Raw genomic sequence first — 26,876 nt, forward strand, 5'->3', positions numbered from 1 at the left:
TTTTCCAGATTCTGGCTATTGTAAAGAGTGCTGCAATGAACAAACAAGTGCAGATGTCACTTCGACTACACATTTTTGCCTCTCTGGGATATATTCCCAGGAGTGGTATTTCTGGGTCAAATGGGAGATCAAATTCTAATTTTTTGAGAATCGTCCATTCTGTTTTCCAAAAGGGTTGGACCAGTCAGCATCCCTTTCTGCACTTTGGACCAGCCCCGTGCCCATGACCTCCCCAGCCCCTACTGAGACAGAAGGACAGGGGCCCCAATAGCCATCAGCCCTGTGGGGTGGAGCCCAGTGGCCCTAAGTTCAGGCCCCCGCTCCTGACGCCTCTTTGTCGCCCACAGTACAACCGGTACCAGCAGTATGGTGCGGAGGAGTGCGTCCTGCAGATGGGAGGCGTGCTGTGCCCCCGGCCTGGCTGCGGGGCAGGGCTGCTTCCAGAGCCCGGAGTGAGGACCGTCACCTGTGAAGAAGGCAGCGGCCTGGGCTGTGGGGTGAGTGCCAGTCACACCTTAGGGCTCGGCTGTGTGTTTGCGGTGTTGTTCTCTGCACTCGAACTCGGCCGGCTCGGAGCTGGGGTTTGAGCAGAGACGGGGCATCCTGTGGAAGTTTCTGCTCTCCTGGCTTTGCAACGTCATGCTTCTGGGATGGGGGCATCATGGGACCAGACTGCCCCGTTGCTTCCAGTGACAGTGCAGTCAGAGCCAGTTGTTTATTTCTTCCTCTGGGCTTGCCATAGGCAGGAAGGGAGGGGGCTTGGCAATTAGCCCCGTCGGTGATGCTTTGGCGAGGTGGTTGCCCAACTATCTCAAGATAGAAAACGTAGTTGAATACGGAGAACTTGAGATGAACCATAAAAGTCATAGTCGATAAAAACAAAACAAACTAAAGGATGCAGCATCAGAGAAAGGCTTGTTCTAGGGGTTGACCAGTTGACCCAGAGCAGCTTCTCCATCAGCTTTCTGCATGGCGGTTGATGGAACCCAGGAGGGAAATGTGACTTAGATACGAAGTTCATGAGACGTCCCAGAGCTGCCCTGGCTGCCGGCAGGCCAGTGGAGGGTGATCAGGCATGCTGGAGAGTGGGAAAACCGCGGTCTGCCAAGTGCAGTCCATGAGGGGTTTTGTGGCCGGAAAGGGGTATGGCCTGGACAGAGGACAGAGCCTAGCACTAGTGGTCACCAGCCTCTAAAACCATGCAGAAAGCGTACCCTGTGTCACACAGTGGGACTCTAGGGGCTCCAGGCCGAGCGGCCGAGCAGAGGAGAAAGACGATGTCAAAGTCAGAGAGGCAGTGTGGGAGGCAGCACCTCTGTTCTGGCAGGAGAAGGGAAGTTCAGTTATGCTGGCTGATGTAGAGGCCACGGAAGCAAACTGCACTCTCCGTTGGCTGCGTCATTATGCCCCGCACGTGTGGCAGGCAGGCCGTCAGACTCCAGGCCCAGGGAACTCGCTGACATTTGCTTTCCAGTGAGTTGAGTTTGGGGCAGCCCTGGGTGGGGGCAAGGGGGTGTTAGGAAGCTGCTCTGCCTGCTGGCACCTCTGTGGTTCTACTCGCTGAAACTCAATTTCTTCACCAGGTAGGGGCTTCTTTGGCTTATCTCTTATCTCTCCTTGCTCACCTTGACATAAGAATGTTAAAGATGTTCCGCGATGTGAAGTCTCATCAAGGATTGATGTCATTTTGACACCTTCATCTCATTTTTTTTTAATCACGATCACGATCATCCTGTTATTCGTCGATTGCCTCGAGCAGGCCCCAGTAACGTCTCCTTCATCCTAACCCTGAGATTTTCAAAAGTGCCACATTCAAGGCTCTTTCAGGGTTAGGAGAATGAGACCCATCATTGTTACTGGTATTTGGCGTACTGGGAAGGCCATGGGGAGTTTGCCAGACTCTGCCGTGTGGGCAGGTTACATTCGGTAGCCTGCCAGGTTGTCCAAAGCAAGAATGAAATGAAATTTTTTTTAATGCAGTAAGTAAATGATGAACAAGTTTGAAGACCAAATCCTGAAAAGTCACTTTGGAAGTGAGTCGAGGTGCCCTGGTGTATTGGGGCTGCCTCTCAGGGACCAGGGGGAAAGCCCCAAGGCTGGAGCTTTCTATGCTGGAGGCCCGAGTTTGGTCCCCAACACCCCACACTCCTCTGGGCACCGTGAGGAAAGATGTGACACCCACCCCTCTCCCAAACAGGAATCACGTTTCATCCACTGCAGTGTCGCCTAAAGCCGTTTGTTTATACCATCTCCGTTATACAAGAAACGTTACTCTTTGGTCTCACTGCGTCACCTAGGTTCTCTCTGAAGAACCAGGACGGTTCTTCCAGTCTGATCTTAGCAACAGAAGCACCTGTGGAAAGCTGCCCTTGGCATTTTTAATTGGGCCACTGGTAAGATTTCCCTCCAGAGCTGACTGCTGGAACATGACAAGAGCACTTGTAGGTGACTTCTAATGACTGAGTTTGAAGCTCGTGTCCTGGCTTTGCTGTTCTCGTCCCTTCTCTCCCTCCTCCCGCCCCTTTTCCTGACATGTGTCACTTGACCAGGATCTGCCTGTCTGTGAGTGACCCTCTTCTGTGGCCTTTGAGACAGTAAGGAAAGCCACTGGATGGGAGGGATTGTGACGCATTTATGTTGGGTCAGAGTCAGAGCAGGCCCGTCAGCAGAAGTCAGAGGAGGGTAAAAGTCTCTGCAGCTGTTCCCCTACTCGGTGCCCAGCCAAGCAACCAAGGGGCTCGCTCAGGAAGGAGAGCGCCTCCTGCGGCAGCATCAAAGAAAGGCACAGCCAGCAAAGCGGGAGGAAGTCTCGGGTGTGGAAGAGGCCCCGAGTTAGTTGGTAGCCTCCATGTGTGACTCGGTGGTTGTCATGGGAGATCTACGCGAGCGCCCCCGCTCCATCTACCTTCAGCTAGTGACAGATTCCAAAGGGGGGATTATTCTACAGGCAGCCAAGACACCTTGGTGTTGAGGAAAGATCTCATGGGCAACAAGACAGAAAACCGAGTGTTCTGTCGCATGTGGGATTTAAAACTCGACCCTCCAGAGCACTTTGATGTGCCCGTGAATGTACCACAGGAGCTGGGCCTGAGCCACGGGGGAGCCCAGACGTTCTTACTCAGCCTCACTCAGCTCCCAGCACCCTCCGCCAGGCCCCCACAAATCCATGCGTGCCGTTATCTGTGGCTCCATCAGGCTTGTTTAAAATAGGTGCTAAGGTTCGCATTTACGACCCTTAGGTAGTAATGTCTGTTAGACAATCAGATCAGCCTTGCTCTGCTCTATCCCTAGCCTTAACTGTTATCTGGAGGGGACTATATTTTAGCTAATAAGCAGAGATAAGGATTTCCACTTAAATGATAATGTCAGTCCGTCTACAAATGGCCTGATAGATGTATGGTGTTCTTAGGAAATTGATTGCCGTTATAAAGAATTGTTTGAGATTAAGTTTCGTGAGCTCCCAGGATTCAAGTTCAAGTGTTAACACTTGTTTCATGTCTTTTTCTGCCTTTTCTCGGTATTGATATTCTTGTCCTCTGTAAATCTGTGTATTTGGGGTTCAACCTTCATTGAATGAGTAAGTGAAAGGCAGCAATGGAGAAGTAATTTGAATACAGTCTCGCCTTTATGTTTAAGTATCGATCATCACTTACTTTTAGCTTACCTTGGCATGAACCTCTTCAAAAAGCATTTAAGCACTTCCTCATACTTATACAATATACATTGCTTTAATTACACAGCTAGTGTGTAATGCAGAACACAAAATAGATAAAGTTTGATGGCCCACAGAAAGTCAATTAAGAACCTTAGCATAACGCACACATAAGAGTTTATCAGCCCTCACAAAGTCTCTGTGGCCAAAGAAAGGATTCTATACGTTCTAATATATAGGACGTCCTAGTCTTTGAAACATCGGGCTTTCATTTTGACATAGCCCAGAATATTTTCCGATTGATATGCAGAGCTCACCAAAGAAGGTTTGAGTATCAGCCAACTGGTCTCACATCATTATATTTTTACTACTGCTCATAAAAATATTAATTGATTCTTCAGAAATTCAGATTATGCAGTACAATTTTCTCTGGATTTCTTTTTCTTTTTTTAATTTAATTTTATTTTTATATAAAATTCTATAAAGTCTTTCACAATGATTTATTACATTCAATATTTCAACACCAATCCCATGACCATTATACCTTCCAACCACCATTATATCCAATTCTCCCAAACACCACCCAATCCTGCCCCCAAAGCAAGCCTAAATAATTTATTTTGTATTTCTTGTTATAAATAATTCACTAAAAATACTCAAAAAAGATTTCTTAGGTGAAAGTGTGTAAAGATTATTGCACCTCACCCTGGAGCAACTAAGCCCATGTGTAAGAGATGACTAACATGTTGTTACAAGGTAAGCCTGTGTGCTCATATTTTCTTGATGGAGATTGGTTGCCTTCTGCTTTACATCCCATCCAATATGGTGTGCTACGCCTGGTATATCAGTGGTGTAGAGTATGAGATGTCAAGGAATTCTTAAATTTTGAATGGGATGATACAGCTGGAGGTAAATTTTTAACTGGATGGTGACCTTGGGGCCCAGAAACTGTGACTGAATTCTGGCCTTGAGCATGGTGGTGATTAGATTATAGAGATTTTATAGAGATTTTCAGCTGCTGGGGCTCTGTTTGGGTGGGTGGTGGGCGCATCCGCCCCCCTCCAGGGTGCCCCGGATGACACTCAGCCTGGCACCAGGTCTGGAGATATCTCTGCAGCTTGCTGATATCTCTCAAGATGTATTTAGGAGTCTCTGGATCATGACTGGTTAATGAGTTTATTTGGTGCCAGAGGTAGTTCATGGTCCTGACTTCCAGGCTCCTGGAAGAATGGGTGGGGGGGGGGGGGGGGGGGGGGGAAGGGGACTGGCTCCCCCATCCCCAGCTCTGTGAGAATCTGGAGATTTCAGTGACAAAACCCACATACCTGAGTTTTTCAACAGATTCATCCCTGGATGAGGTTTGCCCAGAACCTGTGGAGTCCAGCTGTGAGCATGGTGGCAATTGGATTATGGAGGTTTTCCACTGTCGGGGGTCTGTTTGGGCTGGTGGTGGCCCCCCCACCCCCCACCCCCCTCTCCCCAGATGCTCCAGATGAGGCTAAGCCTGGCATGGGGTCTTCAGGCGTCTCTTTCTCTTGACTTAATTGTCATTCATCAAAACTTTGATAACTCTAAAGCAAAAAAAGTATTGACTTGCTTAATACTAGAAAACAGCAGCAAACTCTGGAATAAATTATACCCACTGACATAGGAATAGAGAGCACTATCCCACTGAACCTTTCATCTTATTTGGCATTGTTTGGGGATATTACCCATCTGGGAGGAAAGATTATAAAATGATACTGTGAGTTGGGTGAGAGATTGTCTGTTTTAAGTGAGAAATCCAGGGCAAAAGTTAATAACAGTGGAAGAATTCATCAAAGTAGATGAGAACTGGAGCTCTTTAGGAAATCATGTTACCGAACATCGGTTTCAGGTCCAAGGTGGAATTTTGGAAGGTGACACACGGTTCCCCTCTCCTGGAATGAATGGCTGCATGGGGACCTCGCCACCCCCTTGCCCTGGGCTCTGCATTTACACTGTCTCATCCCAAACCCTCTAACATTTACACTGTCTCATCCCAAACCCTCTACGGTTCTCCTTAAAGAGGGTGTCAAATTTTTTCAGAATGAGAAGGCCCCCCTGAAAGCTGGAATTAGACCATATCAATGTAAGTGTACAATTGCCTCTGTGATAAGAAACTTCTGTGTATTTCTGTTGTGAATGGCGATTTTAAACTGGTTAGGGTTGAATGCAAGGTGTCTATTTGGAAAAAGGGAAAGATCCTAATTTTTCACTCAAAAATCTAGCAAAACATTGAATTAAATTGCATAAATTGATGGAGACCCATTTCTCTATTATGTTCATAAATGAAAAGCAAACAGACAGTCTTCAATTATAAAAGAAAAAAATAGTTACCTTTCTTATTCTTTAATTTTATTTCCTGGATCTTTTTGTTTTGTTTTGTTTTCGTCGCAGCACCCAGCAGTGCTCAGAACCTCTTTTACTATTCTCCTTTTGACTTTATAGAAATAAAATAATTCAAATAACTTACAAGAGAAACTTTGAAACCCTGTTGAGTTCTCCCTTGTTTTAAAAATAAAGAAAGAGGAGAGATTAAAATGTAGACTCCAAAAAGGAGAGGGACAGGTATAGAATGATATATACATTCATTTGTGGTATATAAAAATAATATATAGTAGAAGACTAATATCCATGACCAGGGAAAACAGGGGTTAGGAGGACTGGTCAGTGGTTAAAATCAGCCACAGTGTGTGGAGGGCTGAGGGTCAATAAGATAGAGAAGAGACTAGTATGAACATAAGAGCAGGGAATGATCACGCTGGACAAGATCTGGGTGTTAAAAGAGGTGAAGGGATATTCTTTTTTTTTATTAATTAATTTTTTTAATAGTGAGACATCATGAGGTACAGTTGCAGACTTACACATTTTTGTGCTTGGGTTTCAATTATACAATGATCAAACACCCACCCCTCCACCAGTGCCACCAGTGCACACCTCCCACCACCACGGATCCCAGCATCCCTCCCACCCCCCAGCCCCCATCCCACCCTGCCTCTGTGGCAGGGCATTTCCTTCTCTCTCCTTTTGAGTGCTGTGGTCTGCAAAAGAGGCATTGAGTGGCAATCATCTTTGGTCGATAGTCTACTTTCAGCATGCTTCTCCCATCCTGGGCGGATCCTCCCAACACCCTTTATTTGGTGTTCCATTCTCTTTCTGAGCTCCCTTTTCCCCTAACATGTGTGATTGTCCTCCGGGTCATTGAGTAAAATTCCTGGTACTAATCTCTGCCATTCTTGGGTGTTAGTTTCCTACCCTGTCACTTTATGTTCCCCAGGGATATCCTTGATAACCTTTCAGTATCAGTATTGCAAACCACAATGCCCCAAAGGGGCGAGGGGAGAGAGATTGAGAGAGAGAGAGAGAGAGAGAGAGAGAGAGAGAGAGAGAGAAGAAAAGCACGTGCCATAGAGGCAGGGGGTGGGTTTGGGGGTGACGGGAGGGAATCTGGGGACACTAGTACTGGGAAATGTACACTGGTGGAGGGATGGGGGTTGCAACACTATATGGCTGAAATCCAATCATGAACAGCTTTGTAAGGGTCTGTCTCACAGTGATTCAATCACTGTCACTGTCACTGTCCTCCCTTTGTTCATCGATTTGCTCGAGCGGGCCCAGTAACATTGTGAGACTTGTTACTGTGTTTGGCATATCGAATACGTCACGGGGAGCTTGCCAGGCTTTGCCGTGCGGGTGAGATACTCTCGGTAGCTTGCCAGACTCTCCGAGAGGGGCGGAGGAATCGAACCTGGCTCGGCCAGGCTGGCCGCACATAAGACAAACACCCTACCTGCTGTGCTATCGCTCCAGCCCACAGCGATTCAACAAAGTTTAAAAACTAAAAATTTAGACTTCAAGGGCTAGAGCAGGTATTGCATGCAGCTGACCCAGGTCCAATCCTCAGTACCTACTGAGACCCCCCTCTCCAGCCTGCCAGGAGTAATCCCCGAGCACAGTAATCCCCAACAAAAACAAAATTTAAACTAAAATTAAATTTAAATTTAAAATTTAAAATTAAATTTGCTCGAGCAGGCCCGGTAATGTCTCCATTGGAGACTTTTGTTGTTACTGTGTTTGGCATATCGAATACGTCACGGGGAGCTTGCCAGGCTCTGCCGTGCGGGCAAGATACTCTCGGTAGCTTGCCGGGCTCTCCGAGAGGGGCGAAGGAATCGAACTCGGGTCGGCCATGTTGGCTGCGTGCAAGGCAAACACCCTACCACTGTGCTATCGTGATAGCACAGTGGGTAGGGCATTTGCCTTGTACATGGCCAACCCGGTTCAATTCCCAGCATCCCATATGGTCCCCTGAACACCGCCAGGAGTAATTCCTGGGTGCAGAGCCAGGAGTAACCCCTGTGCATCGCCAGGTATAACCCAAAAAGCAAAACAATTAAATTAAAATGAAATAAAATTAAATAAAAACCTATAATAAAATTTACATAAAAAGTTAATAAAAATTTAAAATCTAGGCTCTAAACACTCATGACGTGTGTCCTGATGCCCTCAAGGAGACGCTGACAAGGGCAGCTTCGCCGGAGGTGGGCTTGACGGGTGTTATTTGACTGTCACTGTGTCCTTCCCACCCACTCAGGCACTAAATGGTGGAGTCACATCTTGTTGACATACAGTTTTCCACGGTACAAGATGTTCTTTATCAAAAAAAGTTTTTAAAATAAAGTTAATATTATGAAATGTCAAAAATATGTGTTCCATGTTTATTTGACACGTGTCCAAAAATCTAATTTAAACTCTTAAGATTGGCTCATTTGAAGAGTGGAAATAAGTCTCGCTAGACTTTCTGCATGTGAGACAGCTTGGAGTTCAAAGATAGAAAGCTTTGGAGACTATTTATTTTAATTAATGAAGCTATTCCAAATGTACAAACAATTTTTGCATACCATTCCACTGGTAAACAGTTACCAATTGGAAAATATTCCTAGAAAGTGCCCTGTGGATTGAAATATAAATATATTTTGAAATCCAACAGGGACCACTGTCCATTTCACTTAAATCTCTGACTATTTCTGTTATAATTAAGTAAAATCAGAAGTCATTTTTTTTTCACAAAATGGCAAGCTCATCTCTTTGAATCATGTGTTGGGAAATTAGTCGTGTGACAAAGTATATGGAGAAGTCTTTTCTCTGCAAAACTAATGGAAATCAAGTTATTTTTTTTTCTACACCCACATCTACTCAGGGCAAACTCTCCAATATGGCAGTCACTAGTCCAAGGGGCTGTTTAGCATTGTAGCACTGTCCTCCGTTGTTCATCAATTTGCTCGAGCGGGCCCAGTAACGTCTCCATTGTGAGACTTGCTGTTACTGTGTTTGGCATATTGAATACATCATAGGGAGCTTGCCAGGCTTTGCCATGCAGGCGAAATACTCTCCGTAGCTTGCCGGGCTCTCCAAGAGGGGCAGAGGAATCAAACCCGGCTCAGCCTGGCCAGCTGCGTGCAAGGCAAACGCCCTGCCGCTGTACTATCGCTCCAGACCAAGGGGCTGTTTAATGAAATAAAATTAGAAATCTGTTTCCTAGGGTGCCAGATTTCCAGAGCTCAAAGTCCTCTCATGACTTCGGGCTCCTGAACCAGCCAGTGGTGGCATATTCGATTTTCCACAGGGAGTTCTGTGGAGCAGTGCTGGTCTGTAGACAAGCATCATCCACGGCACGACCCCAGCTTCCCCTGTCTCACTTGAAGAAACATCCCTGATTCAAGAGATGAAAATGAAAACGGTGTAGAGAAATGTCTTCCAAAGGAGGGGCTCATCAAGTCCCCAGAGCTGGTCCAGGAGGAGGGTCCCCAGGAAGGCAGAGGTGAACAGTGGCGATCCCAGATCAGTTGAGCTTGAGTTTTCTGTCCCTTAAAAATTAAGAGAACCTGGCCGGCCACCAAAAGTATCCTGCCCACACGGCAGAGTCTGGCAAACTCCCCGTGGCGTATTCAGTATGCCAAAAATCATTAACAATGATGGGTCTCATTCTCCTGACCCTGAAAGAGCCTCGAGTGTGGCACTTTCTAAAATCTCAGGGCTAGGACGAAGGAGACGTTGCTGGTGCCTCCTCGAGGAAATCGATGAACAACAGGATGACAGTGACGGTGACAGTGAAAAATTAAGGATGTTCCATTAGACTTAGGATTGTTGCAGTTTCTATTTTCCTTCCTTTCTCTACGTCTAGTTTCCCCCTCTGTTATCTGTAAAGTTTGTGAGTAAAATTTTGCCATTTATCAATGCAACTGCTGGGATTTTATAGATATCCAGCTGGACTAAGCTTGTCTGGGTTCAAGATCTTACCATTTCTATCGTATTTATTTTCTTATTTTAAATTTAATTTTACTTAAGGTTTGGTTTATGGGCCACACACTGGCTCTCGGGGCACACTCCTGGTGGGCTTGGGGTACATGTGGGGTGTCAGGGTTCAAACCTGCGTCAGCCGCGTGCAAGGCAAAAGCATCCTGCCTGCTGTACTATTGCTCCAGCCTCAAACTCGTATTGTTGAAGCACAACACACAATCAGCAGTGTATTGTTAATTGGCTTTTAACAAATTGGCCATTCATGTAACTCCCACCCAGGTTAAAGGCAGACTGTTACTGCCTCCTCCCTTAAGAAACAGTTACTGGGGCTGGAGCGATAGCACAGTGGGTAGGGCGTTTGCCTTGCACACAGCCAACATGGCCGACCCGGGTTCAATTCCCAGCATCCCATATGGTCCCCCGAGCACCGCCGGGAGTAATTCCTGAGTGCATGAGCCAGGAGTAACCCCTGAGCATCTCCGGGTGTGACCCAAAAAAAGAAACAGTTACTTTCTTCATTGCTGGGATGCCTGCTGTCCGTATGTCATCACTGTCAGACGTGGGTCTGTCTGCTCTCCCTATTTTTTAATGAGGGTGTTTGCTTTTGTGGTTGCACTGAGGGATTTGTGAGTTCTTACACACCCTCCCTTTCGCAGATGTATGTTATGCACATTTTTCTCTCTCGTTCAGTAGCTTGTTTTCTGGTTTAGTAATGTTTTCTTTTGTTGTGCAGAAGCTTTTAAATCCGATGTAAACCCGTCCACTTTAGCTTTTGTTTTCTTTGTCAATGATGAGAAACCATTTGGAGACACCATTCACAGGACTGACAGCCCAGTTGGGGCACAGCAGATTGGATGGGAAAGTTGCCCAGGAGGCCACGGAGCTCAGTGAGTAAAAACAGAGACACAGGCTCAGCCAACACCAACCAGCCCAGAAAATCCTCAGCCACTGACTAGCAGCACCTCAGACAAAGTCATTGAGTAACAACAACGACTTTTTGCTGCATGATCTAACAGTCATTACAAATTGACTTTTATTGATCTATTTTCTGATCACTGCATTTGCCGTTTTGTGGTATCAAGCATGAGGAAGCCAATTTGTGTGTGCCTGATAAAGGAGCAGGCAGGGGGGAGGGGGGCGGGTGGGAAATTGGGGACATCAGTGGAAGGAAGGTCACACTGGTGTTGGGATGGGTGTTGGAACACTGAATGCCCGAAGCAGCTGTAGGGGGAACAACTTTGTAAATCACAGTGTTTACATTTAAAATTTTTAAAAGAACAAAAAATAATTTAAAAATGTAAAGCCTTAAAGCTTTTCAGGTGCACACCTGCATTTTGCTCGGACGAGTCGAATGCCACAAGGAGGATTTCCTAATCTCTTTAGCATCACTTTCTGTGGCACATTTTATGAGACAGGTGTTTCATGGCACAACTAGGGACCAAATCATTTGCTTTATTTTTTAAATGAATAGAGCTGAATAGCAAGCATACCAGGATTATAATGAGCTAGTGAAATCAAAAGATCACGAGTGTTCGAGCATTTTCCTCTTTAGAGATAATTCACAAAGTATAATATTTTGCAATTATTTGCTGTATTAGTCTCAGTTGCATTTTCGAGGTCACATATTCTTCTAGTAAAATCTTTTAATTTCTCAAGCCGCTATTGATATTTAAGATCCCTTAGAGGAGATTGTATGAACTTTTATAATTTTTGTGGGATTCACTTTTCACGTTTGCCTTGCACGCGGCCGACCTGGGTTCAATTCCTCCGCCCCTCTCAGAGAGCCCGGCAAGCTACCAAGAGTATCCTGCCCGCACGGCAGAGCCTGGCAAGCTCCCTGTGGTGCATTCAATATGCCAAAAACAGTAACAACAAGTTTGGTGATGGAGACATTACTGGTGCCTGCTCAAGGAACTCGATGAACAGTGGGAGGACAGTACCAGTGCCACTTTTCAAAGTGGTGCCTATTAAAATGAACACAGGGAACAGAGTGCTAGGACAGCCAGTAGGGTGCTTGCCTTTTGCGCAATCAGCGCAGTTCCACCCCCGGCATCCCAGACAGTCCCCTAAGCTCTGCCAGGAGTGATCCCTGAGTACAAAGGCAAGAGTATGCCCTGAACACTGCTGGGTGTGGCCCAAAGCCAATATGAGAGACTTCCTTAAATATCTTATATAACTGATGATATTTCAGTAGATAAAGCGCCATCATAGAGTGGCCCCAACATTTGCCAGTTCCATAAAGCTTTGCTTTGCGTGCATGGGAAAACGGGATCCAGACGAAGAAAGGGTCTTCCCAGGGTCTTCTCAGGATTTGGTAGTTGTTCTGCTTCCCCTGCTGGACAGAGTCCCTGCACCCTGACCACCACTGGGATCAATGACACTTGGGCTGTGAGCCCAGTGGCACTGCCCTGGCACTTCCAAATACCCACCTCCCACCCTGTGCTGGCTGGAGACCACGGCAGACCGAGGGTTACATCCGCCCCAGACACTTCTCAGCCTCCACCCACTGGTGGAAGTCCACTGGGGTGGTTCCATTCCCTGCCAACTAACTCTCCTTCTGCCAGGGGCTGTCTGGACCTGGCCCCCTCCAGGAACTCTGCCCACTGCTCTATATCTGGGCCCAAGCCTCCCCTTCGAAGGCTTCCTGCCTGCTGTTTGGTGTTGTTTTCCCTGCACCTACCTTGAGAAAGTGGCTCCTGGTCCTGGTGCTGCAGCCAGTTCTCATCCAATCCTCCATCCAGTCTCCATGTAGACTCAAGATTCTGAGACGTGGCTATCAGTGTAACTTTGTTTTATTGCCCTCCCACTTTTTAAAAACTACTTCTTTTTACTGCTTTCTTCTTAAACTCCTTAGACTGATGAAAACAGCTAATATTATTTCTTTAAAAGTAAGAGTCACCACAAACCGCCACCAACCAAGCACCTCGCTGCAGAGATCTCTCCAGATGCTAATTATTAAAATGTTAGAATTCCTCAAGGCATTATATTCTGTCCATAACAAGCGATACAAAACAAATTGTTTAGCAGTGCCTTTTCGGCAGGTTTGAGTGGTGGTGGGACTGTTGTCAAAATATCGAATGTAACCAAAGTAGAGAGTGAATATGGGGGAAATTATCTGCCACACAGGCAGAGGAAGGACTGGAATGGGGCTGGCGAGGGGGTGGTGGGGGGGATACTGGAAATTTTGGTGGTGGAAAATGTGCACTGGTGACGGGATGGGTGTTTGATGATCTTATGACCGAAGCTTAAACATGAAAGATTTGTAACGGTATCTCACGGTGAATCAATAAAAAAAGGGGGGGATGAATAAATAAATAAAAGTGAGAGTCAGGTGGCCAGTAGCTAAGTCCACTTTTGCACAGCGGACTAGAGTCTCAGGGCTGTCTTCTCTGGCAGACCAAGGGCACAAAGACCCATGACCTGCCTCCCACTGCCCATGGGGGAGGGGGGGAGAGGGAGAGGTATGGGTGGTCCAGCTGCGTCCCTCTGAGTATTTAATGTTCGTGGAGTACCCTCTCCTGTCACTCTGATTTAGTTGAATGACATATTTAAGAAAAATGGAAGTGAAGTCTGCTAGGAAATTTAATTTACGTTCTCAAAATAAGTCTTATGAAACATGTCACCCAGAGCACTGAACAGTGGAATGCAAATAGCTGCATTTCTGTGTCATTTTAAAATCCTTTAAATCCTTCCTACAATATGGGGACCCCCCCAAAAAAAAAATTCTGCTAAGGCCTGGCACCTACCTGCCATCTCCAAGCAGGGTTCTTTCTTGCCACGTGTGTCACTGTGACTTTCGGCTCTGAGTCCCGTCTTTTAATAACGCCGGTTTTCAGTGAAGGGGAAACAGAAGTCAGAGTGATTGCGGCAGAAGGAGCAGTGTCTGATTCCCCCACCCATCATACCTTCCGTGGACAAGGGCTGTTCTTTGATCAGTGCTCCAACGACTTCGGGACGGAACAGGCTTTTCTGACCCAAGTTGTTTGTCTGGCCTTGAGGCCCCAGGCTCTTCCGTAACAAAGCTCTGTGTCCAGGGTTCCGGGACTTGCAATTCACTTCCCTGCCTCCCAGCAGGCTCCAGGGTTCTGCTCATTGAAGCCCCCACATCCCTGTAGACGCTGGGCAGCGGGTAGAACAGACCGGGAATGGGGCGAGACAGCCCCACCTGCGCGATGCCCCTCTGAGGGGCCCACCCTCCCTCCAGACAGAGGTGTGTCACTACCCCTAAGCCTGAAGTGTCCCCTTTGACTCCAATAGATGCTCTATGTGACCGCCGCACTGAGCGTGTCCAGACTCTGCCTGTCGTGAACAGAACTGCAGTGAACACACATGTCTTTTCCAAGACATGTTCTTATCTGTTTGTTTTTGTGTGGGGCCACTCCTTTCTAGGCACTCAGGGATCACTCCTGGCGGGGCTCGAGGATGATATTTGGTGTCAGGGATCGAACCCGGTGGGCTGTGTGCAAGGCAGGAGCCTTACCTGCTGTTCTCCTGGTGGCGAACGTATTTTCTAAAGAGTACTATGGCACCCTTGGGGTAGATGCCAAAAAGCAGAATTGCTGGGTCATGTGGAATCTCAATTCCTTTTTTTTTTTGAGAAGTATAAATCACATTGTATATTTTAAGTATTTCTGGCAGAAAGCCCCAGGGGTGAGGCCCAGAAATGTTCCGGGCAAATGTGTCCACCTCATCCGGGCCCACGCAGTTCCGGTAGCAGAGATGGGCTGAGGAAGGGACCGCCAGTGCGCCTCTGTGGGGCAGATGTCTCCCTCTCCACCCAGCCGGCCCACAGTGCCTGGTTCTTCCCCAACCTGAGTGCGCATCTCTCTCCTTGGGAAGGAAGAATATTCTTCCTGACACACCTCCACAGAGCCTCACTGGCTGTCGACCAGCCTGATGGCAGTCTGGGGGACGGGGTGTTACTCTCCCCAGTTCTCCAAGTACTGGAGTTAGACTGCGGCTCTGATGCAGAGCCGGGACCCGGAGTCTCACTGCCCCGCCCGTGTGCACAGGGCCTCCCGGCCCAACGTCCCCTCCCCTGCACAGAATTCTCCAGCAAACCGCAGCCTCCTCGTTCTTTCTGGGAACTTGTAGTGCACACAAGCCCACCTGCAGGCACGAGCTGAGGGAGAGAGCAGTAAGAGAAACTGAGTCCTCGCAGGGCAAAGAGGGTATTTCACTGACCGGATTTCCTCCCAGAGGGGGAATCGGCTCCTTCTCACTCACCTTCCTTAGCTCCCTTGCACGTGGGGTTTTGCACGGCAGCGGGAGTCGGAAGCAGGTGTCTTCTTAATAGGGGGCCACTCGCGGGAAGGAAATGCAGATCCAAGCCGGCGATGGCAAGCCTCCCGCGTGTGACAGTGCAGGTGGGCTTCTGGGTACACGCGTCACGCAGCTGGACAGGGTGGAGGACGGTGGACGCAGAGAGCGGAGGCAGAAGGTGATCAGCTTCCTCAGAGCGACAGATGGGGAGCCCTGGCTGCCTTGGGCGGGACCCCAGCCGCCTCGCATCGTGAGCGAACTGAGAGCTGGAACCTGTCTCACGCTGCCTTTGACAGCACTGCTGGGTGTGTCGTTGACTTGTTGTACAAGGAGCAGAGCTTGTTTGGGTGAGAGCCCAGGAAAGTGTCAGGCTTTAGCATGTCTGTAGCTCAGAGTAGACACTGGGCTTGCTGAGCACTGTCAGGAGGAGCCCGGAGAGCAGTGAGAGCACGGTGACCCCAGAGGACCTGGAAGAGGCACCCTGGACTCCTCTTCTCTCCCCGCTCACCTCCCTTCTGCTGACGGCCCACTGAGGCAGCCCTCTGAAGCTGGGCAGACACAGGCACTGGGGGCTACGTCCCCTGTGACAGTCACCTCCAAGTCTCTGGCCATCGTAACTGGCCGTCTCCCTTGAGGAGGTGACCCCCAAGACCTCTCAGCCAGGCCTGCAGCCCAAGGCGCCTCTGCAGGCTGCCCGCAGCCACAGGATGTCATTGGCTGGGCCTGGGTGCCTGGTTGGCCTCTGTGAGCACAGAGCCCCTGCAGACCCGCATAGCAATTCTGCATCTGCTGGAGCTGCAGCCGACAACGCAACCCTGCCTCCTTCTTCTCTGACTAGACGGAGGGTGCTGCTCACCACGAGGCTATTCGCCCGTGAATTCCTCGGGGTCTGTCGATGCTCAGGGGAGAAGGTGCTTTGAAGCGATGAGCGTTTACTTCTCTTAGGAACACCCGGGACGCGGTCCCCTGGGTCAGCTACTCCCCTCTCTGTGTTCACGAGGACTTTGCCCCTGTTTCTCGTCCTTCCCACCTGGACCACGGGAGGCAGGGAAGGGGAAGCACCCACGTGGCACCGAGCCACGATCCAGGGGAGGAGATGGTGATGGGACCTTAAGCTCAGGATCAGCAGTGTGCATTCAGTTATATTAGCACCGGAGGATGGAGAGTAGATGTGCAAGGTTCATCACTGCGACACCGACACTGTCTCCCCTCACTCTGCTGAGGCTCAAGGACATCCACTTCTCTCCAGTCTCCTTGATCACTTGATCACTTGACTTCCCGTTAATCATCGTTTTGCTCGAGCAGGTGCCAGTACCGTCTCCATTCGTCCCTGTCGCATGCTAGTGTCGCCCAGTGCCTTCTTCTTTTCGTTTATTTGTTGACTCCTTCAGGATCAGGGGAATGAAACCCATTGTAATTACTGGCTTTGGCATATCGAATATGCAACGGAGAGCTTGCCAGGCTCTGCCAGTATATTCCAGTCTCCTATTTAGTATATTCCTGTGCAGAAAAAAAAAACTTCTCAAGTGGAATGCTACTTGATCACTTGATCACTTGACTTCCCGTTAATCGTCGATTTGCTCGAGCGGGTGCCAGTAACGTCTCCATTTGTCCCTGTCGCATGCTAGTATAGCCCAATGGCATCTGTTCGTTCTAGGAACACGAAGAGCCTCAAACCAATCGTTCATAATCTTGATGAAGAAGTCTGACCATCTGGTAGGTGGGCTACCAGGAATGCTACTTGCTTTTTTTTTTTCTAAAATGCCAGTGCTTATAGCTAAGATTTGGAATCAACCTAGATGACATTGCCGATGGTGTGGTGTGTATGTATACACAAAGGTAAGCTGTGTATACGTACATACCCAAACAGCTTTAAGGACTGTTGAAGCCATGCAGTTCTCGGCAACATCCATGGAAAGGGAAGGTGTCGTGTTAAATGAAGTAAGCCAGAAGGATAAACACAGGTTGATCTCACTCGTATGTGCTATTTAGAATAACTGGGCAAGGGGATGCTGTTTTAAAGGGAGGTTGAGGGGAGTCCTGATCAACCTTGGCCCCAGAACATAGGGAGGAGAAGAAAGAAAGAGAGAAGCAGAGGAGAAGAGACAGATGAGAAGCCACAGGGCCAGGTCAGGGGACTAAGGTGCAAAGGGATGATAGAGCCAAACATCCACACCACAGAGGCAACAGCACTGAAATCAAGAGACCCAAACTCTGACGCCCAAACTTAGAAAGGTGCTTGTCAAGAGGGCAGGCTGGGGGGGTGGGTATGGGAGGCACCTGGGCACTTTGGTGGAGGGAAGTTGACACTCCTGGTGGGACGGGAGCTGCAGTATGGTATGTCTATGTCTGAAGAGAAAACCAAAGCTGAGTAGCAGTAGAATCGCAACAGACTTGACTTCGGATGACCAGAGTATATGCGGGAGATGCTAGGCAAAAATATACTACTCCAAAGTAAATTTGAATTCCAGGCAAAGAGGATAGAAATGTAATATTTTTTAGTAAAAATATGTCCATCAAACTGTAAGGGATATACTTATATTAAAATATATTCATTGTTTGTTTGAAATTAAAAAAATATATATAGAGTATGTCTAAAGCTCAACTATGAAGAACTCTGTAAATCACGGTGCCTTTTTTAATGTGAAGGAGAAAGAGAGAGAGAGAGAGAGAGAGAGAGAGAGAGAGAGAGAGAGAGTTTTTCTGTGGGTCTTTTCTGTCACAACTGCAGAAAATTTTCTTTATCTGGGGGCTTGGATCAGGCCCACAGTGCCCAATCCACAACGTGACTTTCAGGCCTCTAGACAAAGGAGTGACCACAGTGACCTGCATTTATGCAGCTTAATTGTTGGTATCCAGTATTGGCACCAACAGAAAGCAGAGACGTTTTTCTAGAACATTCCCAGGTGGGACTCAAGCTTTCACGTTCTGAGTTTTTCATTCTGATTTCACATCCAGCGGTACCGCCCAACTGTGGAACGACACGCAGCGCAGATTAAAGCTTTTTTGGAGCCAGTAATTGAGCATGTAGCCCTTTGGAGCCGTCAGGCCATCTGATTCATCCCTGAAACACAGTCCTAGGAGTTTTGGCTTTTTATTCCTCTTCCGAAATCACTAGGAATCTTGCTGTCCTCAGTGGTGAGTGACAGACCCCACCCATCGGTCCTTATGTGTAAATCACAGTGCGTGTGGCGGGTGTCGCCTCCCTCCTTCTCTGCGCCCCCTTCCTCGGTCGTATGCACGTCTGTCCTGGGCAGTGGGGAGCAGGCCCAGATTCCTGCTGCAGATCCACGGGGTCTAGGGAGCAGAGAGAGTGGGGAAACAGCACCCCCGTCTGGCAGCATCGAGCCTGCCCGAAGGCGTGTCCCAGAATTCCCAGGGCGGCGGCCTTGCTTCCCGCCTCCTGTCAGTGCTTGTCACAGCATTGACGCCCAGTCTGTGGGCTCGGTGGGCAAGGCCATGTGCTATTCGTGTGCCCCGCAGGGGAGAGGCCGTGTGCGGCTCGTGTACTGGGTGGGGGAGAGGCCTGTGCTGCTTGTGTACTCAGAGGGTGAGAGACCATGTGCTGCTCGTGTATCTGGTGGGGGAAAGGCCATGTGCCGCTCGTGTACCCAACAGGGGAGAGGCCATGTGCTGTTCATGTACTCGGCAGGGGAGAGGCCATGTGCTGCTTGTGTACTCCATGGGGGGTGAGGGAGAGGCCGTGTGCTGCTGGTGTACTGGGTGGGGGAGAGACCGTGTGCTACTCATGTACCTGGCAGGGGAGAGGCCATGTCCTGCTCATGTATCTGCAGGGGAGAGGCTGTGTACTGTTTTGATTCCTCGGCATCGGCCCAGGGATGCAGCCCCACAAGGTGCTGTGGGTGGGATTATCCTAGCAAGGAGGGTCCCCCAACCCTCTGATGTGAAGTGGGGTGAGGCGGGCTTGGGAATATTCTCAGCTGACAGCGAGGGGCTTCCTGGAGTCTGAGAGACCGGGACATCCAGGTGGTGGGGAGCCAGGGAGGTTCCGGGTCTCTCTGTGCCCAGCTGGGGCTTGTGGACTTTGTCCTGCTGCACAAGGAGTCCAGGGGAGACTTATGACCACATCTTTCAGCAAAAAGACACTTCATCTTGGTGGGGGGGGGGGGTCTCTGGGGTCACTGTGGTGGGAAGGTAAATTGAGGCCCAGGAAAGGTTTCCATGAGAAGACACTGATTCAAAAGTGTCTGGGAGAACTGCAGGAGTTTGGGTGACCCTCAGCACCTCAGCAGTTCAGGGCTGCCGGTGGCTGGGACCAGCCTCGCCTGGAAAGGACGTGGAGGCCTGGAAAGGATACGTAACCTGAGAAGGACATGGTGACCTGGGAAGGACATGGTTGCATGGGAGGGACAGGGTCCTGTGGGAGGGATGCCATATGTGTCCCCAGGCACGTAATCCCAGTACCACACCCCTCACCTCTGTGCCCACCTCCCCCACAGTGCCCCTCCCTTTCAACACCCCCCACCAAATCCCAGTTGCGTGGATCACTTCTCCCGTTGCATCGGCCCTTGGTTGCTCCCTTGCCGTGTACTTTAGGGCCCACATATGTGAGAGATCATCCGTCCCGCCACCCTGACTGGCTTCACCTGCAAGGGTATCCTCCTGTTCCATGCACGTTGCTGAGAATTGCTTGGCTTTGTTCTTGATTCGAGCATCCTAGCATTCCATTGTTTGTGGAGACAGCAGCTTCCTGATGCCTTCGCCTGTTGTTGGGCATCTGGGTCACTTCCGTGTCTTGGAGATTGTGCTGAGTGCAGCCAAGTATATGGCGTGCAGAGATCTCTGCCAATTCACAGTGTTTTGGGGTAAGTGTCAAGAAGTGGTACCTGCAACCTTGGTTTGATCCCTCTCAGCTGCCCATTCATGTAGCACCTTTCCTGTGTGCTGGCCCCAGGGTTAAGGCATCAGTGAGCAGCTGTACCAGGGCCGTTGGCTGTACCCGGGCTATTGGCTATACCCAGGCTGTTGGTTGTACTGAGGCCATTAGCTGTACCAGGTTGTTGTCTGAATCCAGGCTGTTGGCTGAACCCAGGCTATTGGCTGTATCCAGGCTGTTGGTTGCACCCAGGCCATTGGCTGTACCAGGTTGTTGGCTATACCCAGGCTGTTGACTGTACCCAAGCTGTTGACTGTACCCAAGTTGTTAATTGTACCGGGCTGTTGGTTGTACCCCAGCCATTGGCTGTACTGAGATCACTGGCTGTACCTGGGCTGCTGGTTGTACCAAGGCCATTGGCAGTACCCGGGCCATTGGCAGTGCCCAGGCCATTGGCTGCACCAAGACTGTTGCCTGTACCCAGGCCATTGACTGTACCTGGACCATTGGCTTTACCCAGGCCATTGTCTATGCCCCACCCATTGACTGTGCTCCTACCCAGGCTGTTGACTGTACCCAAGTTGTTAATTGTACCGGGCTGTTGGTTGTACCCCAGCCATTGGCTGTACTGAGATCATTGGCTGTACCTGGGCTGCTGGTTGTACCAAGGCCATTGGCAGTACCCGGGCCATTGACAGTGCCCAGGCCATTGGCTGCACCAAGACTGTTGCCTGTACCCAGGCCATTGACTATACCTGGACCATTGGCTTTACCCAGGCCATTGTCTATGTCCCACCCATTAACTGTGCCCCAGCAGAGACCCTACTGACTCTTAGTCCTAAACTCACTGGAGAGGAAACCCCACGCCTCTGCTCCTGTCTCTAGGATATCTGCTCAGTGGGAATTCCAGGTCACCCCCTCATGCTGCCACTAGTGCTGGGGTGCTGGCGGGTGCGTTGGAGGCTCCACATAGGTTTGCTTCCAAAGAGTGGAAGAACCCAGCGGTCTCTGTCCTTTCACATGGGATGGACTACAGTCACCATTGTTCTGGGTCCAGGGGGGTGGAGGGAGCCAGGGGTCACGTCACATTCCCACACCCCCACAAGACACAAACCGTGGAAGGCCCAGAAAATTCTCTCTAAGCACCTGGACCGGGGAAGCCAGTGGCATCTGTGAACAGCCCAGAAGGGGGTCCTGAGTCAGGGTGCCACCCGGACTCAGAATCAGACACTGCCGAGTAAGCCACCACTGCAAGATTCTGGTCACCAGGGTTACTGCCCGTCACATCCAGCCCATCTAAGTGGATGCTTCCATTCAGCAGAGCCGTGCGCCCCTAGCCTGGGATAAAGAGATTTCTAAAGTGATGTTTCAGGGTAGGAGAATCAGTGCTCATTAATTTCAAGTCTTTGGGGAGGGAAGAAAGGTTTAAAAGCCCATGATCTGGCGGTACACAGACAGTACAGGGGTATGGTGCTTCCTTTGCACATCATGGCCAACTCTGGTTTGATCCCCGGCACACAGAGGGTCCCCTGAGCACTGCCAAGATTGATCTCTGAGCACAGAGCCGGGGTAATCGCCAAGTGCTGCCAGGTGTGGCCCTCAGGCAGTCACAGGCCAGCAAGCTTCTAGGAGTGAGGACAGAGAGGGGAAGAGGTGACGGAGATGGCCATGTGGCACAGTGGTAAAAGAAGCCAGGGGTCGAACCTGACCTGCGGGCACACAGCCCGCGCTTGGCCCGTCAGGATTCGTGTTTTTGCTTAAGTCATGGTCAGTATCTACCACCCACACCCCTGCCCATCCCCAAGTGATAATGCCAATGTCCTTCCCTCTGGGACGGACCCTTCTGGCCACAGGGGCTTCCGCACTGGAGGGTGTCTCAGGCCGTGATTGGAGAGGGCTAACTTCGACACATACACACAGGTTTGCAGAGGCGGGAAGGCCAGGTGGGGGGCGGGGCAGAGGAGAGCAACAGCGCTTGAAAATGAATATTTAACCCCTAAGAAGTGACCCTCTAAAACAGTGCTCCCCGTTGAAGACCACAGATCGTGGATGGTCCATGGTGTGCTTGGTCAGATTCTGGCAGAAATGGCCCTGTTCTGTCGCAGCAGCCAGCGCTCATTCAGAGCTGATGCCTTCGGGTCATGTCAGTTGGGGTCTTTCTCACCCTATCGAATACGGGCAATGCCGGGTGCAACTGGCATGGACACAATCGACAGTCAGGAGTGGACTGTGGTGTGGCCACTGTCTCTGCCCAGACAGTGAGTCTCGGAGAGAAAGTTCCACGCGTGAGCTCCATTGGAGTGTGCCGTAACGATTTGTTGGAAATTATATTGAATGTACCAGTGGGGACTTCTCAGAATGTATATATTGAGTTTTCAAAAAATTTCATTCGCTCTGGGTTTTGAAATTTTTTGAGGCTAACGTAGGATGAGAATTTGCAATCCCCCCTCCCCCGCAAAAACAAACCAACAAACAAATACAATTTTCCATGACACATTTGGCTCAGTAATGCCCTCATTAGGCAGGAAATCAGAGCATTTTGTTCCCTCTAAACACCTCACCTCCTTACAGCGTTTACCAAGACACACTGTGCTTAGGGTCAAAGAGGAGGGGGGGAAAAATCAACAAAAGTTGGCTTTTTACAAACATCCCGGTGGTTGGGATGGAAACGGGAGGAGACTCCCATTTCCTTTCATCTGTATCACTCAGAAAAATGTCCCCGACCTGAATATGCAGCGTCTTCCCCTCTGTGCCCACATTCCTGGCTTGATTGGGGTCACTGGGCTCTCGGCACTCGTGCAAGGGGCTTGGGGGAGGCAAGGCGAGCTCCCAGCGGGCTCTCCCTGCTCTGCGGGACCCAAGCCACATGGGGGACACTGCGGGCCCAGTGCCCGGCTGCTGTCATCTGGGCTCTGCTGTGGGCGAGAAACACCAGCTTCCCGTGGCCGGAAGACGCTGGAAAAAGCCTGTGCCAGGCCCTTGGAGAAGCTGCGCTGTGCCCCGCGGGCGGCCTAGTTGTTGTCCTAAATTGAGATGACAGTGTTGCTCACATCCACCGGCTCCCGCGCGCGTCTTGGCATGCTGGGCTCCATATCCATTAATGCAGGAGTGTCCAAGCGTCCTGCCGGGAAAGCAATTTGTTCCGCAGTGGGGCATCGGGAAGCAGCTGGTCGAGGCAGCCATCGGGGGTGAGGGTAGGGGCAAGTTGTGTTTTTCTCGCTTCCGTGGAAATCTTGCTCAATGCCGTGCCTCCCTCAGCCTCCCCGCTTGTCCACGAGTGGGCACGGCGTGGTCCCCTCATGGAGAGCCTGCTCCCCACACAGCCTGGGCTTCGGAACAGGCACCTGGCAGCAACAGACACATTCTTCACAGAGTTTCTAATGCCTCCGGGGAGAAGGTGTGCTTGGAAACATCCAGTTAAATATCACACTCAAGTCTATCTGCATTCCCCAGAGGAAACCGGAGTTCCCCAACGCTGTCACTGCACTTGCTCCCCTCACCCTTTCTGATCCACTCCCCAGCCCCAGCAAGGATGGAACTTGAAGAAAGCTCCCCAGATCCCCATGGGGGCACGTGTTCCTGTGCTGTGTGCGGTAGTGACATGCCCAAGCAGGAACTACAACGGAGAAATGGTTAGAGGGTAGCAGGAACTGCAGCTGGAGAGATGGTGCAGCAGGTCGGGCCCTGGCCTGGCAGAAGCCACCCCCAGTTTGATCCTCCTCAGCACCGCCTATGGTCCCCCAAGCCCACCAGGAACAAGCCCTATGCACAGAGCAGAAGCCAGCCCCGAGCAGCTCCGGGTGTGCGCAGGCCCAGTGACAGCAAGAGCAGACTCGGCCCCAGGAAAGTAGCCCAGGAGTGCCCAAGGAGCCAGACAGTGATGCTGGTGGTGCTGGTCCATGCTCTTTGATTGCCTCAGTGAAGCGCCCCAGGAGAGATGCCTCCTGCCTCCCCAGCCCTGCTGGCTAGAAGTGGGCTGAGTACACGACTCACTGAGCTTCGTGGGAGCCCCCAAACTAGGCATGGCCCAGGGGCAGGCCTCGTGCCTCAAGGCGGTTGATGTAGGTCTTTGTTCCCGGGCAAGGTGGGTCTGTTCCATATTGAGAAGGCAGCACATTCCGGGTCCAGCTGCCCTGAGTCCTCGCCATAGTCCTGGGGCCATCTTCTGGGGGGCTTTATCTCACACAGGTGTGGCCCTAACTTCGTGATGCTTTCAGCGTTTCCCCAGCTCTGGGAAGAGGGGCCGGCAGCAGCTGCCCTGAAGTGGAAAGCGTGGTCTCCTGAGAGCCCTGGAGAACCAAGGCAGGTGAATGGAGCCTAGATCATCCCCACGTGATCGCCGTAGGTTCTGCTGAATCCTTCCATCCGGGCAGAACTGGCCACTTCCGCTCTCCCTCCCAACCTGAGACTCACCCGTCTCCAGGGCCCTGCAATACCCCGGAAGACAAACACCAGCCCGGAGTTCCCAAGTGACGCGGGCATCTCCAGAGACACGGTGCTCCTGCTGAGGGTGACACAGCTGCTCCTCTCTCCGGGTTTGGCCGGCCGTTCCCACCATCCGTTTTGGGGACCATCAGGGGCTCTGACGATAAGCTGGCACCGACCTTCACTGCCTGCTCTACAAGGTCGGCCAGAGAGCACCTCTCCTGTCTTGACTCAGTTTCACTCTGGAAGGCCAACCCCCTCCTGGGTGGACTCCCATTCCACGCTGGGGTCCTCTTGGACACTGACCAAGGTCTTATGGCAGGCCACCCATCACTTGTCACGTGAGCCTCCTGCAGAGTTGGCGTTCCGGTCATCCACTAAACAGAAGCCACAGTGACCACTTCAGGGTACCCTCCACTACTGTCATTTCTGTGGATGTTTAGCCACCGGCCTCTGCAGGTGGCCAGGCTCTGTTCCCTGGACATAGCACCCGCTGCGGGGAATCAGCAACTTGGGTTTGGAAATGAGTGTGGAGAGCAGCCTCGGGGGCCGGAGTGCTCTCGGAGGGGCTATTGGTCACTGGGTTGCTCAGCAAGCACATTGCACTGCCTCTGTGGTGTCGGACTTAGGACCAGAGCCCCACTGCAGCCAGGCCTCTCCCTCAGAGGCTGGAGCACTGTTTCTGGGTCCAGCTACAGCCCCTGCTCTGCGGGGTGACCGCCGGCACTGTGTCAAGGCCCTGTCACCGGAGTAGCAGACCCAGTGTTTGACAGTGCTGGAAGGGGTCAGAGCTGCAAGGTAGGGTCAGTCCCAGCCTCATGGCCCCCACCCAGTGGTGGGCAGCGAGGGACATGACCACCCCTGCCTCACTGTCCTCACCGCCTGCAACAGTGACTCTCAGAACCCAGAGATACAGGCTCTGTCTCCCGCCTCCTAGAAGCCAGATATCCCGGTGTCTTCGCCGGGGACCCACACCACACGCTGACAGCTTCTCAGTTCTGCCCACCCAAAGGTGTGACCCTCTTCTCCATTCCATCCTCCAGCTTCTGTTCTCTAAAATCATTCTAGCAGCACCAACAAGCGTCACCATGGAGCAGGGGTTCCCAGCAAAAGCTCGCTCCGTTTCCCCAAGAGCTTTCATTTGCCAACGTCCAGATCAGAGGAGGACACGGAGTCCTCTGTGTGCGTCACACAACCACAGAGGAGGACACAGAGTCCTGTGTGTGCGTCACACAATCACAGAGATGGGGCATGGAGTTCTATGTGTGCGTCACACAACTGCAGAGATGGGACACGGAGTCAGTGTGTGTCACACAACCACAGAGATGGAGCACAGAGTCCTGTGTGTGCGTCACACAACTACAGACATGGGACACAGAGTCCTTTATGTGTCATACAACCGCAGCGATAGGACATGGAGTCCTGTGTGTGCATCACACAACCACAGGGATGGGACACGAAACACTGTGTGTGCAGTACTTGGAAGTGTGTGACTGCTGTGTGTCACGCAGACCCGTGTGCTGTGCTGCTGGCCCCAGCCATCTTCCTGGTGTACCTGTTGGACCCCCGGCCACCTCGAGGCCTGCCTTTGGTTTCCTTGCCCACTTGAGTGGGGGTGGTTCTTCACAGAAGCAGAATTCGAGCAGACTGGGGGAGCACTCAGTTCTGGGGTCCTGTAGTATGCCCACAGGGATAGAGCAAGCTGAGTTTTCTCCATGGTCTTCGGCTCCAGATCCAGAAGGCTGGTCCTAGAGAATGAACTCAAACACACTGGCCTGGCCACGACCCCTGCCCACGCATCTGGGCTTTCCCTGGCCTCCCCACTGCATGGGCATGTGCTGCCCTCTCAGAGAGAGAGCTGGGTGCTAGGTGCTGGGTCCTCAGGGTTCCAGAGGTAGGCGGCAACAGACAGGTGCTGTGTGGTTGCTCCTGCTAGTTGCTTGATGGGACGCCTGTTGGGTTGTCTTGGTGATGAGGATGATGATGAGTGAGAAAAAAAAAAGTCAGCTCTGAGGCCTATGAGCCAGACATGGCTTTCAAGAGCAGTGGAGGAACTGGGAGGGAGACTTCTAGAAGCATCCACTGGGCTGTCCTGACAGATGCAGCCGTGGCCGTGGTGGCTGATGGGAGTATCATGCTTCTCCGTCCTACCCCGTGCAGAGCTGTCCGGGGCCATGAGGGCCAGTGCCCCCGGAGCCCGGCACCCCATTAGCAGTGCACGGAGGGCTTCTTAAAAGCTCGGTGGATGGTTATTTTCCATAATTATCTGCAGTCCTTGCAGGTCATTGAGATAAATCACATAACGTTGAACTTCACAGTCTTAGAGGGAGAAAAATTATCTCCTTTCCCAGGGATTATCAGGTTATTAATTTTTTTCAG

The 26,876-nt window shown here is 50.8% G+C and overlaps 1 protein-coding gene across 1 annotated transcript in view; it reads left to right on the top strand.

Annotated features, from left to right (window-relative positions):
- The window catches only part of PRKN (parkin RBR E3 ubiquitin protein ligase), a 1,106,313-nt gene that overhangs the window by 987,169 nt on the left and 92,268 nt on the right, over positions 1-26,876 (top strand). The window contains exon 9 of the mRNA XM_056126437.1: positions 348-497. Within this exon, the coding sequence (XP_055982412.1) occupies positions 348-497 (150 nt within the window). The remainder of the gene's footprint in view (positions 1-347; positions 498-26,876) is intronic.

Source organism: Sorex fumeus, unplaced genomic scaffold (genome assembly GCF_029834395.1).
Source record: "Sorex fumeus unplaced genomic scaffold, SorFum_2.1 ptg000061l, whole genome shotgun sequence".
Classification (NCBI taxonomy): Eukaryota; Metazoa; Chordata; class Mammalia; order Eulipotyphla; family Soricidae; genus Sorex; species Sorex fumeus.